The sequence below is a fragment of the Neofelis nebulosa genome, chromosome 14, assembly GCF_028018385.1.
Source record: "Neofelis nebulosa isolate mNeoNeb1 chromosome 14, mNeoNeb1.pri, whole genome shotgun sequence".
Lineage (NCBI taxonomy): Eukaryota > Metazoa > Chordata > Mammalia > Carnivora > Felidae > Neofelis > Neofelis nebulosa.
The window spans coordinates 41227540-41243861 of NC_080795.1; the positions used below are offsets into that span (position 1 = coordinate 41227540).

Below are 16322 nucleotides of genomic sequence, written 5' to 3' on the forward strand. Positions count from 1 at the left end.
AAAGAAAATTTATTCACTTAAAATGCTCAGCTGGACCAAAACAAAGCTTTCTTATCATTATACATGTGCAACTTTTTCCTGTATTTCAAATAAAACAAGGTTAGAGACAAAACTTGGTTTTACTTTTTAACACTGCTATTGCCTGGTTGTGGGAAAACTGAAATAATTGTCTACATAAGAAAAGGAAATGTTTCTAGAGTATTCTTCCAGCATCAGCCATCTGTAGACATCCTTTTGTTCAAAACAAGTTTGCTTTAGCCATATATACTCATCATTATTTGAAAAGATAAGGGCCTACAGAGGCCCGACTCTGGGATAAGCCAGATATCTTCTATTAAAAACCAAAATAACCAGCCTCTTTCTCTCACCTTCTCTACAAAAATGATTAAGAAAACAGCCTGCCTGAAATCTAACTACTATTTGCCAAATACAATAAACATAAAAAATATTATTTGCTAATCTGGGAATAGGGGAAGATACAAAAGTATCACTCAATAACCTAATTATTTGTATTCTGTAAAAGGGCACCTGTGATACCAAAATGACCCTCATTCTCATGGAGAATAATCCTCACCCTATTTTAGAAAAAAACAAGGCAGTTTATGTTATTTTACATAAATGCTTTAACATTACATGCCGTTTCTTAGACAACTTAAGAGTCAATTAGCTTGAGTCGCTCTCACTTTTTGCTTTCAAAGGAAAAATAAAGCCTAATGAAAGGACTACATCATGCTGTCATACATCCCTGTATAGTTGAGATTTTTTTCCCCCTGAATTTCTAAAAATGTAGCATTTGCTAAAGTATCTAGGTGGCAGGTATCTTTAGGAATTCCACCCAGCTTACACCATTCCTTTCTGAAAACAGCCCACCAAATCTCTACTCATGTATTTCCTACATGATCTTGCTTCCTGGCCAAAGCTGATGGTACCAAGGGACAAATGATATTGGAGCAAGCCAAACAATCTCCCAGAAAAATGCAAACAAGACGGAGATAGCACAGGTAGTGTAGGCTGGTTGGTTAAAAAGAGATTAAACCTGGGGTGCCTGGGTGGCTCAGTCAGTTAAGTGCCAACTCTTTTTTTCTTTTTTTTAGTGTTTATTTATTTTTGAGAGATAGAGAGACAGAGCGTGAACAGGGAAGGGGCAGAGAGACAGGGAGACACAGAATCTGAAGCAGGCTCCAGGCTCTGAGCTGTCAGCACAGAGCCCGACACGAGGCTCGAACTCACAAACCGTGAGATCGTGACCTGAGCCAAAGTCGGACCCTTTACTGACTGAGCCACCCAGGTGCCCCAAGCACCCAACTCTTGATTTCAGCACAGTTCTGGGTTTGAGCCCCATGTCAGGCTCCACACTAGCAGTATAGAGCCTGCTTGGGATTCTCTCTCTCCCCTCTCTCTCTCTGCCCCTCCCCTGCTCTCTCTCTCTCTCAAAATAAATAAACTTAAAAACAAAAAAAGGAGATTAAACCTGTGGGGTGGGCAGAGAAACAACAGTTGGCTGATAGAAAATAAAGCAGAAACATAAAGCAAAGAAAAAATGGAAATCCCCGTTCTAGTCAAGTCTTGAAGTGCAGCTAGAGTCTATCCCTTGAGTTTCTTGAAAGTCATTTATCTTTGCTATGAATTCTCCTGGATTGCTGAGAGCTACAGCAAGTCAGTTCCTAGTACTTAAAACCAAAACGTCCTAACAAACATAACCTACCTTCACCTTCTTCATCCTCTTCACCTTCTTCCTCTTCATCTTCCTCTTCCTCCTCGGGGATACTGTCTACTGTATGGCGATCATCCTCATCCTCATCCTCTTCTTCCTCTACGTCCACATCATCCTCATCATCTTCTCCTTCTTCTTGCTGTTCCTCTTCTACTTCTCCTTCATCAGAATATTGCCCTTCTTGGGGAACAGAATTCCGATCAGGAGAAATGGGTTCAAAGTAATCTTCTCTGTGAGAAGCATCCTCTTCCTTATCACCAGATACTGAAAAATTGAGATTTAAGGCACAGATTATTTTAATGGTTTAAATAACATAAGGCAGCATACTGGATACTGCAACTAGTTCATGACATTTTGGATGATTTAGCTCATAAATACCCTTTAAAAAAAAAAGTGGTTAAACTACTCGCTTTTAAAAATATTAAGAGTATATGTTGCACAATTTTACACAGTAAGAATTAATAAAGTATACTATTTTATGTTCTAACACCGCAAACTAATCCTTTTCTTTATAGCTATTAAGTACACAGGTTGTTTACTTCTTCCAATACATACTGCTTATTTTTAACTGGTATTCTTCTGTATACACCACTACAGTAAATTATTTTCAAAGCAATGCCGGTACAGCTTCAAATGAATTAACTGATTTTTTTTTTTTTTTTTAAACAAGTTCATTTGCCAAAAGAAAACACAAGGAAATATCGCATAGGATAAAGTGTGAGGGGCATTCATCAAGATTTGATTAATGATATCTAATTTTTCCTTTAATCAAAAAGCACTATAACATTAATCAGGGGATGAAAAACTAGCACTGATTTTGTTCACACCTGGCAAAGGTATGGGATCATCCTCATCATCATCAGGTGGAGGTGGTCCTGGAGGAGTTCTTGGTCCCCTAGGTTGTGGTCTTGGAGGGCTTCCATTAAACTGATCTTCTTTCTCCCCATCAGCTTTTTTATTAAAGACAGAAAAAGAACTTTCAAATTATTAAAGTGAAATGAATGCATGACAAAAATGCTGTTATCAGCTGAGTCTTTCATCTTCAGAATTTATTGTTAAACTTTTCCTTCCTAACAGCTAACAAATTTTACAAATTAATTTATATTACAAACATTAGAATTTCTGACTTCCCACATACCAAAATATACTCTTGGGCATTATCCCAGAGAAATGAAGACTTATCTTCCTCAGGAAGATGTACACAAATGTTCATAACAGCTTTATTTGCAAAAGTCAAAAACTGGAAAACATCTAAGTGTCCTTCAATGATTGAATAAATAAACTATGATATATCCATACTATGTAATACTACTGAGCAATAAAAAAGAATGAACTATTGATACACACAACAGTGGATGAACTTCAAAGAAATTATGCTGATTGAAAAAAGCCCATCTCAAAAAGATACCTACTACAGGATTCCATTTATGCAATACTCATGAAATAATATAATTACAGAAATGGAGAACAGATTGGTGGTCGCCAAAGGTTTGAGATGGGTAGAACAGGTGCAGTTATTAAAAAATAACACCAGGCATGGGGCGCCTGGGTGGCTCAGTCGGTTAAGCGTCCGACTTCGGCTCAGGTCACAATCTCACGTTCCGTGAGTTTGAGCCCCGCGTCGAGCTCTGGGCTGATGGCTCAGATCCTGGAGCCTGCTTCCGGTTCTGTGTCTCCCTCTCTCTCTGCCCCTCCCCCGTTCATGCTCTGTCTCTCTCTGTCTCAAAATAAATAAATGTTTAAAAAAAAAAATTAAAAAAAAATAAATAAATAACACCAGGCAATCTTGTGATGGTACAATCAAGTATTTTGATTGTGGTAGTGGTTATGAAAGGCTATACATGAATAAAACTGCATACAACTACACACACATACAGGCACACACACAAAGTGTACATATGACTGGTGAAATTTGAATGAAGCTCTACAGATTGTACCAATGCCAATTTTGTTTTGATATTGTTCTACAGTTGTAAAAGATGTTAACAGTGAGGGAGCCTGGGGAAAGAGTGCACAGGACTTCCTCATACATTTCTTTGCAACCTCTTATGGATCTATAATTATTTCAAAATTAAAAATTAAAAACACATACATCCATATAAATAAATGGATGAGCACAAATGCCAATTTTAAAACAATTCAGTAAATTAAACAAAAATTTTGAGTAGCCACTATATACACTAGGCACTGTGATAAAACTAGAAACACAAAATATAAGTAAAATATACTCTCAGCCCACAAGGAGCTCAGAGTCTGGTAAAAAAGACAAATGAGCACAGAAAACTAAAGGACTAAAAGAAAAAGCGAAAGATTAACCGCACTTAATAGGTAAGATTTAAGAAAAGACATGAAAATATGGTGTGACCATCAAAGACAAAGAGCTCACACGACACTATTAGATGATGTTTAAGAGAAGGTCATTTTATTTACTCATAAAATGCTCACTGTAAAGCAAAAGATTTTTCCTAGTGACCTCAATTATAACTTGAAAATGTATTCCTGAATCTCCATATTTCAACAGCTTACAGTAATAATACTGGAATAAGGAGATGAGACCCTCTGAAAGAGGAGTCCAACTACCTGCCTTATAGAAGGAGAGTCACTAAAGTTTAATGCAATTCTTATTTTTCTTGTCTCCACTTAATGAGCAAAAGGTTCTCAAAAATGGGGGGTGGGGAATCTGCATTTAGACATCTAACCAAATCTGAAATGCACTCCTGAAAAAAAAATACCATTAACATGAGTATTCTAACCATATATACCAAACTTACTGCCTATTCCTCAATTCCTTTGGAGATAATTTTGATATTAAACCATGAATAAACACTGGAATACATTTCACTTACATATTAAAAAAAAAAACCCTCAGGTCAATTAAAAAAGTATCTAGGAAACTAGAGGAAGAAAATGTAACCACTTCAACATAAAAATAAACTCTTTTATAGGAAAGAATTGTGAGACTGACAAAGATATCTTCTCAAGTCTTAAGGAAGTTTCAAAAGCTCTTCAAAGTTTCGAAGAGCTACTTCAATTACCTTTTCCTATTATAATGAACATAGTGTCACTGACAAAGACAAATTTAAAATTCTCACCATGTTTTGGATTCCTTTTCAAACTTGGCTGTGGCTGGGGAGGAGGTGGAGGTGGAGGTGGAGGTGGTGGAGAGTCTCTGTCATGACTTATCACTCTATCCACTGATCCATATATTGCCAGTGTCAGACAATTATACCAGCCTCTTAGCACCAAACCATCAGTATTCACCTAATTTGTTGGGGGAAAATATCTTCCAGGTTAATCTTTTAATATGCCAAAAGTAAACTGATATCAAATTACTCTATGGTTAAACTAAAGTCTTTAAAAGTATGCTGAAAGTGCAAAGGTCAATATTGATGGAAATACATCCAGAGGCATAGCTTTTATATGGCTCTCCAGAATTGCCATACCTAAATTTGTCTCAAGACTACATCTCTCCTGTCTGATACTTTACATCAACTCTGTTCAAAATGCATAACCAGATTCCCAGTCAAGAGAAGGGAAATGAGAATGAAATTAAGTGAGAGTTACTGCCAATTAATAAATTAAACTCCAATAGTTATAGAGGTCATGGAGGTGCACAAAAGCACAAATTATGTCCAGTCTCAAGAATTCTAATCCGTAAAATTGTACAGCATTCTTTTTATATGCCCAACTCATACATGCAAGTATACTTAATGTACCCATGTTGTACTTAAAAAGTAAGGGTAACCAGAAGCATTAAACAAATTGTTTTTGCAAAGAAACTTTCTCCTAAAAAGATCAAAGACTTTATCAATGCAATTAAACCTCAATATTTTCTTATAAAATAAAAAACAACTTGTTTTTCAATGCTTATCTACATTAATTGCCATACTTCCACAATACTATGAGAGGTAGCCAGAATGAGTACAAATATATAAGAAAATCAGAGTGTCAGTAGAAGAACCTGAACCAGAAACCAAAGCCCCTGACTTCTGAGTTCTTTCCATTCTACCATGTTGAGTAAAGATAAAGTAATAAGTAGTAATGGGGCCCATTCTGGAGGCACGATAAAGAAGAATGAAATTATTATTCTCCTTGCGAACTCTAGCAAACTCCAGTAAAGAGAAACTGGGGACCAAAAGAATGGCTCAAAGACTATGCCCAGGAATTGACAGATTCTAAACAGAAGCCCCACTGGAAGACAAAGAGATCAGGAAGATAACTTAATCTAAACAGCAAATAGAGGATTAAATACCCACCTCCCCACCAATAAAAAACAAACGGCCTAAGTAAGTAGCCCCATACTAGGACAGTTTTTTTTGCATTTCAGATCACCCATGATTTAGCTTTTCTAGATGCTTATAGAATGGCATTTGTTAGGGGCGCCTGGGTAGCTCAGTTGGTTAAGCAGCCGACTTTGGCTCAGGTCATGATCTCGCGGTCCGTGAGTTAAAGCCCCGTGTCGGGCTCTGTGCTGACAGCTCAGAGCCTGGAGCCTGTTTCAGATTCTGTATCTCCCTCTCTCTGATCCTCCCCCGTTCATGCTCTGTCTCTCTCTGTCTCAAAAATAAATAAACGTTAAAAAAAATTTAAAAAAATAAATTTAAAAAAAAAGAATGGCATTTGTTATATCAAGAAAAAAGACATACTTTTGATACGAAAGGAATATAAAATACATATTTGTTAAGAAACCTAAGGCACAGTGGTGTCTAGTAACAATTTGCCTTCCTGTCATCTTCTCAACTTGCTCACCTAAATGAAAGAAGGGCAAGCACAAATGCTGGCCTCTTCCTGACTCACACTAAAATTAGAGGAAGAAAGAGCTTTATAGGTAGACAGTGACATTAGAATGTCTTTGCTCCATTTTAAAATAGCTTCTGGATGCAAGAGGAATCAGACAAGAAATGTTATCCTGCAGCACTAGAACCAAATAGGCCGATATTCTGCATCACTGGTTTATTTAGATCAAAACTCTCAATGAAAGTGAAAACAAACAGTAGTAACAAGATGAAAACTGACTTCTGCAATTACCTTTGAGTTGGGTCTAAAGATGATAGAAGTATTCTCATCATATTCCAGGCTGCCAAAAGAGTAGGAATAAATATATAGGCTCAAACACTGAACATCATTATTCATGAAGAAGTCTTTCTCAATTTGTATGTTTTAATAAAACCAAATACTAGATTATTGTTTTAATAAACCACTAAGTTTAGTTTTAATTTACTTCCCCCAAAATGTTATCAAGTATAAAACAAACTCCCCAGAGATTCTGATTTAATTGGTTTGGGGTAAGTGTAGGTATCAGTATTTTTTAAAAAGCACCCCCAGTAATTCTAATATACAGCTAAGTAGAGAACCATTGCATTACAGCCTTCCTAAAATGTATAATGGGACCAAATAGAGAAAAATACCTATTTTTAAAAGTAAGTACCGACATAAGAAAAACATTCCATAATATTAAAAATTAACTACTTCAGATTATCTAGGTTTCCTTCATTTAAAAAAAAAGCCAAATTATCAATATAAATTAATATTGAGTGAAAGATCAATAAAATGACAACTGAAATCTAAAAAACTTAATTCATGACAGGGATAGAAGTTTTTCCATTTTTAACCTGCCTTTAAGTTTTTTTTATTTTATAAATGAGTTCTAGGGGGCACCTAGGTGGTTCAGCAGGTTAAACATCTGACTCTTGGTTTCAGCTCAGGTCATGATCTCACAGTTCGTGAATTTGAGCCTCATATCAGGCTCTGCACTGACAGTGGGGAACTTGCTTGGGATTCTCTCTCTCTACCTCTCTCTTTGACCCGCTCCAGCTTGCTCTCTCTCTCTCAAAATAAATAAGTAAAAATTTATAAATGAGTTCTTACTAAGCCCATTTAATGGTCAATTATTTTGCAGACATCAAAACAACTAGTTTTAGTAATACCTGGCAAGTATTAAATAATCCAAAATAGAGGTTTCTATTAACAGAATTCTCATTTTACAAAATATGCCCATGGAATTTTAAATTATGAAATAGTCTGATGTAAAAGATACAAATTATTAGTTACCAAAGTGTTTATACAGTTCTTTTAAAGAAATCAAAAAGCAATTTTTTCCAAATGAGAAGATTATTAAATCATTTGATGTGTGTATAAGAAATGTATACACCAATAAAAAGCAAACAAGATGGCTAATGTTTCACACATTTAAATTTTTACTCTGTAAAGAAACTCAACATCTTTCTAGGAGCTTGACATTTCTTTAATAATGCTAATTGGTAAAATAAACCCCGAGTTCTTGGGTCCAGCAACAGATACATCCTTTTCTTCTATCTAAAGAATAAAAAGGTTTTGCCTATTAACTCCTAAATTTCTGGTGCAATTACCTTGTAGGTACATACCTTCCCAACCTATCGAAAACTGGGGCACTTGGTTTGCTTACATTGTTAAAGAATAAGTCTAATTGAAATGTGTGCGGAGAGGTCTCCCTGTGAATGAAACAAAGTTGAAACATCAGCCTTTGCAATAATCAGTTCCTAAATTAAAACAAAAGACAAAGTAAGTACACATTTAAAAGCAATCCTAGAATTATATCTTAAGATTTAAATAATAAAAATACACAGTTAATTGTAATTATTTTCTGTAATTTTTAAAATTCATATTCAATTTTTAAGTAGACACCTATGCGTTTTGAGTATTACTGAAAATGAAATTTTAATCAACAAGTATCTTTAGCTTGCTACTTGGGCCATTCTAATACACATAAATATTTTAAAGTCTTAATGTATTATAAAGACAAATGCTAATTAATTGTAACACCTACTTTTATAATTCATTATAGCATGATTCCCTTCCATTAGCAGAAAGAATCAGGAGTTAACTAACTTTGAGTTATATAATTACAATTTGATTTCAACTTAACCTACATTAATACAAGATTATAATAATAATTTTGGCATCAGAGCCCTAAATTGTGACTTAAAGCCTAAATTCAAATTTGTATAGTAGCAATTTAGATAAACATTTTGATTTTTTTGTAGACTTACATAGTTAAGAGTAAAGCTTATTTAATTTGTGTTAGAATGAAATCTTACTTGATACATATTTTACCCTTGGCTGAAATTCCTCAGACTCAACTAAAAACCTTGATTCTAAACATCACATATTTTGTTATTTACAAAAAATTCAAATGGTAAAAGGAGTAATGCCCAAAGTATATCAAATAGGTTCCCTTATGCACTGATAGAAGTACAAACACGCGCAATTATTCTGAAAGGCAACATGGCAATAAAATTCAGGAGAATGAGAAAATGTTCATACCATCTGATGCAGAAATACCTTTTTTCTAGGTGTTTCTATGGAAACACTGATACACAAAAAAAGATTTTTTTTTCAAGAGAATGTTCATCATACTCTTATTTATAATTTGAAAAGTAAAAAACACCTAATGGTCCCCACATAAGGAACTAGCCAAACAAATTACAGTACAGTAGTACCCCCTTATCCACAGGGGATACATTTCAAGACCCCCAATGGTTGCCTGAAACCATGGATAGTACCAAACCCTAAATATACTGTTCTTTCCATATATATTTGTACATATATATATGTGTGCGTGTGTACACATATATACATACGTATATTAAAGTTTAACTTCTAATTAAGCACAGTAAGAGATTAACAATAATAATACAATAGGACAATTATCACAATATACTGTAATAAAAGTTATGGGAATGTAGTCTCTCTCAAAATATCTTATTGTATTGTACTCCCTCTTATTGTGATGTGAGATGATAAAATGTCTATGTGATGAGATGAAGTGAGGTGAATGACATGGGCATCATGACTTAGCATTAGGCTACTACTGACCTTCTGACGATCTGTCAGAAGGAGGATCATCTGCTTCTGGACTGCGGTTGACCGCAGGTAACTGAAACCCGGAAAGTGAAACCATGGATAAGGGGGGGACTACTGTACAGTCATTCATTAGATTATGCAACCATTAGAAATTATATTTTCAAATAGTATTTAATGATGTGAAAGTACTCCTGACGTAATGTTAAGTAAAAGAAAGAAATATACAAAACAGTATACAGCTGGGTTAGAGTAGCAAACATTTACCTAACCCAAATTCAACCGTATATGCGCAACATCTCTAGTCTCTCTTTCCTTTATTTCTTCAAACTAGACCCTAGGATACTAGGAATCCTTAGATTCCTTCAGTATCTAAGGAAAGGAAAAAGGTAACTCAAATGTAAATTCTCTACTTTTGAAGCCCCAAAAACTCAAGCACTGGTCAGTGAAAAGCAACTTAAAGAATCAATGGTGATTTGACTGCACTAGACTTCCATCTTAAAAGTTGACTCTAAAACCTAACCTCACATAAGATACCACACTTATAAAAAATAACAAAATATACAAACACCACATATAACAACAAAATATACAAATATACACATATACATTAAACAACACAATGCATCAAATGTAAGGATTTTCTTAGGAGGGAGGGATTACAGGGATTTTAATTTTACCTATACATTCCTGAATTTTATACTGAGAAAAAATTTCTTGTTAACTATTTTAATTTGTTGGCTAGATGTATAAAGATGTTTATAATGAGAAAAAACAATGCTGTAAAGTATGCTGCACAAATATCACTGGATCTCTAACATTACTTTCTGACATCTTACATTTATTTGCATTACTGTATTTATACTTTAATTTACTGTTCTATAACATATTAATGATGTATAAAGTTGTTTCTGATAATTTCATATTTGGAATTATTAAAACATGAACTGCCATTTACCCCCAGCTAAGAAATACAAGAGAGAAAAAAGGGAAAGTTTAACAATACTCCTACCCATTGCAGCTAATGGAAGAGATCCATTTTGCCTGTTGTGCTAGCCAGCCTCCAGGACAGCCCCAGAGACCCCTCATTCCTGGTATTCACACCTTTGTAGTTTCTTCCCACACCATACCAGCAGAACATGTAATGAACAGAATATGGTAAAAATGATGGTACATCACTTCTGATACTGGGTTAGAAGTATGCGCTCTCACTCACTCTGGAGGAATCCATGTTGTGACATGAGCAGCACCATAGAGAAGATCTCCTGGCAAAGAACTGAAGTCTCCTGACAACAGCCATGTGAGTGAGTTTCTAAGCAAATTCTCCAGTCCCAGTCAAATCACTGCAGCCCTGGACTATATCTTGACTATAATCTCATGAGCGAACTTGAACCAAATAAGCCACTTCTGGATTCCTGACCCTCAGAAAAAGTGTGAAATAATAAATGTTTACTGTTTTAGGCTGCTAAATTTGCTGTAATTTGTTATGTAGCAATAGATAACTGATAGACCTTCTTTGACCAAAAGCAGTACAATTAGAGAAGACTGCTAGATTACACTGTCATCACCCCATCTTTTCCATTCTACACACATCTCCCTTTATAGGAAAAAACAAGAAGAAATGATTGGAAAACATGTTTTTATTTCCTTAAACGCGGATAAAAAAGATATATGAAGTCAGTGATGATTTCTCATTATAAACATTAAATATTTTTATTGTTTCATTTTGTATTTGTTGTATTTTTGAATGATCTGAAAACCTATAAAGATTTTATATCTATTTCTACAAATAACCAACTACTTTTCATAATTATGAAGAAATGAGCCCTTCACTTTGAATCTGTACCATAACACTAAGTAGCTGGTTTAACTCTTTCAAGTAACAGAAATTAAGCTATTAGAACATGCACATAATAAAATGTGGTACTGAGACTATAAGCTAAAAACTCATATAAATATATTTACTGTATATGTTCATGCTTCCAAAACCAAAATTTGGCTTATACTTCCAATTCATGTAATTAAAATAAGAAGAAGAAAATGATTATTCATGGTACAACAGAGATCAAATTCCTCTGTTTTAGGTCAGCTGTTAAAGTTATCAACAACTCCACATCAGAGACCATGTCTTACATTTCGCTTATTTCCCACAGAGCCTAAGAAAGAGAAAGCATCAAATAAGTACTTGCTACTTAAAACTAAAGGCTAATGTGAAGCTACAAATTTATAAAAAGACACATGTATCAGGCTAAGAAGATCACCATTAAGTCATGAAAACTGATAGAAAATAATATAAAAGATACATTTCTAAATATTCAGACTAATTCTTACTTATTTTCAAGGAAAAAGCCAGGTTAAAAATACTTCAATTACTAGACTGTACCACCCTAGAATATTTTAGAAAATATAAACCTATTTCACCGATTAAAAAAAATGAAGAAAAATTTTTTTCTGGTACTTAGATCAAATAATTGCTCTTTTCAAATTTATAATAATATGTGGATTATATAGAAAACCTATATCCAACATAACATAACTGAGTAAAGTTTTAGGTTGCTGTTTGTTTTACTTACAAAATATTACCTCAAATTTTTGCATTTAAGAATATGTCTAGGACAATCTTTTGTCACAAACACTTTTAAAAAGAAAGCTCACTTACCCGTATGCTCTATTATCTGGCAGGCTGCTATGGGCTCTTACTCCTGGGGGTATGACTCGGACTTCATTGATATAAACCACACATGGAAAACGTACTACATCTATATGAGAACTTTGCTTTAAAAAAAAAGAAGAAGGACAGGGACATACTGTAAGCAAAACCAAACACTTTCTCTATTCAAAATTTATTCATCTTCAATTTAATTTCTTTCAAAATGTCACAAATAATCTTAAACTCCATATCATTAAACAGCATCTGGTGCCAGATGCTTTTCACAATCCTGAATTTCTGGGTTTTTAGAAAGGCAGTATGATACAAATATTACATGTTACTTAACACTCTCTGCTTCTGCTTCTGATTACCTTGTCATCAAAACATTAATATTTCTGCAGCTACATGTATAAACATTCATACTAAAAAAGACTGTAACTACCATGTCAGTTCAGATTAGACTGCAAGACCAAATGAATTCAGGGTGGACTTTTCTGCCATTTTTGAATTTCTGAATTATAAATAAGAGACTGAGACTACAGATCTATACTTAAATCAGTTTAATTTACTAAACTTACATACAACTAATAACAAGAGATCAAGGAGAGTCATTTAGGTATTTAATAGTTGAAGTTAAGCCCTCCCTGAAATAATCTGAATCCACAAACTGTTTATCAAAATAAAAGAAATGGATAGCATGAATTATATTTAGTATACACTTACTTCTATGTATTATTTGACACAGTATCAAAGATAGCTCTCGTGATCAGTAATTTAAAATGAATGTTTCACATTGTTTTTGAACTATTTTACACCAACTTTTCCTAGAAGTTCAGCCAACCTGATTACTTAGTGATCAAAATTCATGAGAAAAATGGTTCATGTTATTTGTATCTAGAAAGAATGACTCTTGAGTCTCTCTTGGAAGCTGCAAAGAATATCACGCATATCAACAGACCAAAAGATTATTCAAGTTAGTCTTTCCTAAAATGTGAGAGGATGACTTCCCAATTTTGCATTTTTTAATTTAACTTTTTAGTTTAGAGAGAGAGAGCATGTGAGTGGGAGAGAGGGGCAGAAAGGGAGAGAGAAAGAATCTTAAGCAGTGTAGGGCTTGATCCCACAACCCTGGGATCATGACCTGAGCCAAAATCAAGAGTCACTCAATTGACTGAGCCCCCCCAATTTTGCATTAAAAATTTTTTTTTAATGTTTTTATTTATTTTTGAGACAGAGACAGAGCATGAGCAGGGAAGAGGCAGAGAGAGAGGGAGACACAGAATCTGAAGCAGGCTCCAGGCTCTGAGCTGTCAGCACAGAGCCCGACACGGGGCTCGAACTCACAGACTGTGAGATCATGACTGGAGCTGAAGTTGGACACTTAAGCCAGTGTGAACACTTGATCATAACTTTTTAAAAAATTGTTGAGTTATTTTACATTCTTTTCAAGTTTATTTATTTTGAGAGAGAGTGAGAGTGTGAGCATGAATGGGAGAGGGGCAGAGAGAGAGAGAGAGAGGGAGAGAGAGAATCCTAAGCAGGCTCCATGCTAATAGCATAGAGCCTGACATGGGGCTTGATCTCACGAACTGTAAGATCATGACCTGGGCCAAAATCAAGAGTTGGATGGTTATTAACCAACTGAGCCACCCAGGTACCCCATGATCACTAACTTCTGATCAATGGGATGGAAATGGAAATGATGCAGGCAACTCCAGATCATGTCCTTAAAGGGAAGGTTCAGACTTTAGAAACTCCTTCTATTTCTTATTCCAAAATTCTGCTGCCTTTCTAGAACACAGATGTTATCGGTGAGCTACCTTGGACAAGGCAGGCAATACCCTAAGGATGGCAAAGGAAAAGGACAGAAGGAATATGGGCCCTTGACATTGTGGAACTGTCATATGAGCCCTAGAATACTTAACAACCAGATTGAGAGAAAATCCTATTTTATCAAATCCACTGTTATTTTAACTTTTGTGACAGCAGCTGAACTTGTATACTTATTATTACAAATATACTATAGGTATTCTACATATACTACATAGTTTTACACAAAAGAAATTAGCATTTTGCCTCAAACTTTGGTGCTATGTTTCCTTCCTGTAAGAACTTCTCTACTTACAAAGTATACTATATTGAAGATCCTTTGCTTACATATTATAAATTTTCATTAATATGTACAAAGGAAACTTAGAACAAAAGTTATTAATTGCATCCTCCTCTACCTTGCCCTCTACTGATTAACAGTATCAGTTTTTAGGGTGTAATCACTGTGGACCTAAAAAAAATGAACTTAAAGTTTTATGAACAGACTTTCAAAATCCATTTTGTCTGTAAGTAGAAGAGTTTCTGTATTAGTTGCTATCCTTTTATTCAATATTTATTTCTAAACATTTATTAAATATCTATTATGTTCCAAGGAATGCCAGGTCCCAAGGACACCAAGACAAAAACATAATCTCAGCCATTAAGGAAGAGACCATCTATTGTGGTAGACAGATATATTGTTATGATACAGACTCACAAAGGAGTCTGTGCAAAGTCAAAGAGGTACTTACCTAACTCAGACTGTGAGCAAAAATTCGTGGAGGGGAAAAGAGGAGTGTCAGGAAAGATTTCCTCAAAGAAACAGCACTTGAGCTAAGTAATCATAAATCTTCCATGATTTTTTTTTAATTTTTTTAATGTTAATTTATTTTTGACAGAGAGAGAAACAGAGCATGAGCAGGGGAGGGGCAGAGAGAGAGGAGACACAGAATCTGAAGCAGGGTCCAGGCTCTGAGCTATCAGCACAGAGCCTGACGTGGGGCTCGAACTCACAGACTGTGAGATCATGACCTGAGCTGAAGTTGGATGCTCAACTGACTGAGCCACCCAGGCTCCCCGAGCTAAGTAAGTCTTTAAGGAAAACAAGAATCAGTGGAAAAGGAGGAGAAGGAATAACTTTCCAAGCAAAGGGAGAAGCATGCACATAAGGAAGGCAAACAAAAACCTGGAAGGTTCAAGAAATTGCAAGCATAGTTCACCATGGCTAGAGGGCAAAATGGAGGAGAAAAGTAGGACAGAGTAGCTAAACACAATCAATAAAATTACAAGAAATAAAACTTTCATCCATTGCCATAAGTCAACTCCAAATATAAATCTCCATTTATGACCTCTCTCCCAAGCCCCGGACTACTACAACCAACTGCCAACTGGACGTCTCCACTTGAATGTCCCTCTGGCACCACAAACTCAAGTCCAAAACTGAACTCTCCTATATCAGTGTTTGCAACACCATCCACACAATGACCAAGACAGAAACCATTATTATCCTTTGCTTCTTTCTCATTCTCTCACCTAAATCATTCATCTAAATACCAAGTCCCAGTGATTAAACCTCTAAAAAGCTCTCAAATCTGGTATTTCTCTCCATTACTGCTTCACTTCTCCAGTTCTAGACACTATTCACTCTAATCTGGATTACAGCAATAGGATCCTAACTGGTTTGGGGTTTCTTTCTTGCCCCCCTCCACCCATTCTCCTATTGCAATGTGGTCCTTCTAGAAGATAAATGTATCACTCCCCTGCTCCCCAGGCCAAATTTCTGGTCTTATAAACAAGTATAACCTCTTCTGATCAGTTCAAATTTATAGCCCCAACATACCATGCTCTTTCTCACCCTTCATGCCCTCACTCATGCTATATTATCTCTGCTCCCACACTCCTCTGTCCCAACTCCTTTTAGAGTCCACTTTTTTAAGAGTTTTTTTTTTTTAAGTTTATTTATTTTGAGAGAGAGAGAGAGAGAAAGAGGAGGGGCAGAGAGAGATGGAGAGAAAGAATCCCAAGCAGGCTCTGTACTATGAGATCATGACCTGAGCCAAAATTAAGAGCCAGACGCTTAATCCAGTGAGCCACTCAGGCGCCCCTCTTTTTATTATTATTATTATTATTATTATTATTATCATTATCATTGGGGGGGCGGGGGTGGAGAGAACAAGAGCACAAGAAGGGTAGGGGCAGGGGCGCCTGGGTGGCTCAGTTGGTTGAGCGTCCAACTTCAGCTCAGGTCATGATCTCACAGTCTGAGTTCGAGCCCCATGTCGGGCTCTGTGCCCGACAGCTCAGGGCCTG

At 35.5% G+C, this 16322-nt stretch overlaps 1 protein-coding gene across 3 annotated transcripts in view; it reads right to left on the reverse strand.

The window, feature by feature from the left end:
• The window catches only part of VIRMA (vir like m6A methyltransferase associated), a 58026-nt gene that overhangs the window by 36359 nt on the left and 5345 nt on the right, over nt 1-16322 (reverse strand). For 2 of the 3 annotated variants that reach the window (XM_058698592.1, XM_058698590.1), the window contains exons 2-7: nt 12213-12328; nt 8083-8184; nt 6743-6791; nt 4807-4975; nt 2542-2664; nt 1706-1978 (exon numbers count right to left, since the gene is read on the reverse strand). In XM_058698592.1, the coding sequence (XP_058554575.1) occupies nt 1706-1978; nt 2542-2664; nt 4807-4975; nt 6743-6791; nt 8083-8184; nt 12213-12328 (832 nt within the window). The remainder of the gene's footprint in view (nt 1-1705; nt 1979-2541; nt 2665-4806; nt 4976-6742; nt 6792-8082; nt 8185-12212; nt 12329-16322) is intronic. The other variant, XM_058698591.1, reaches the window with a different exon arrangement.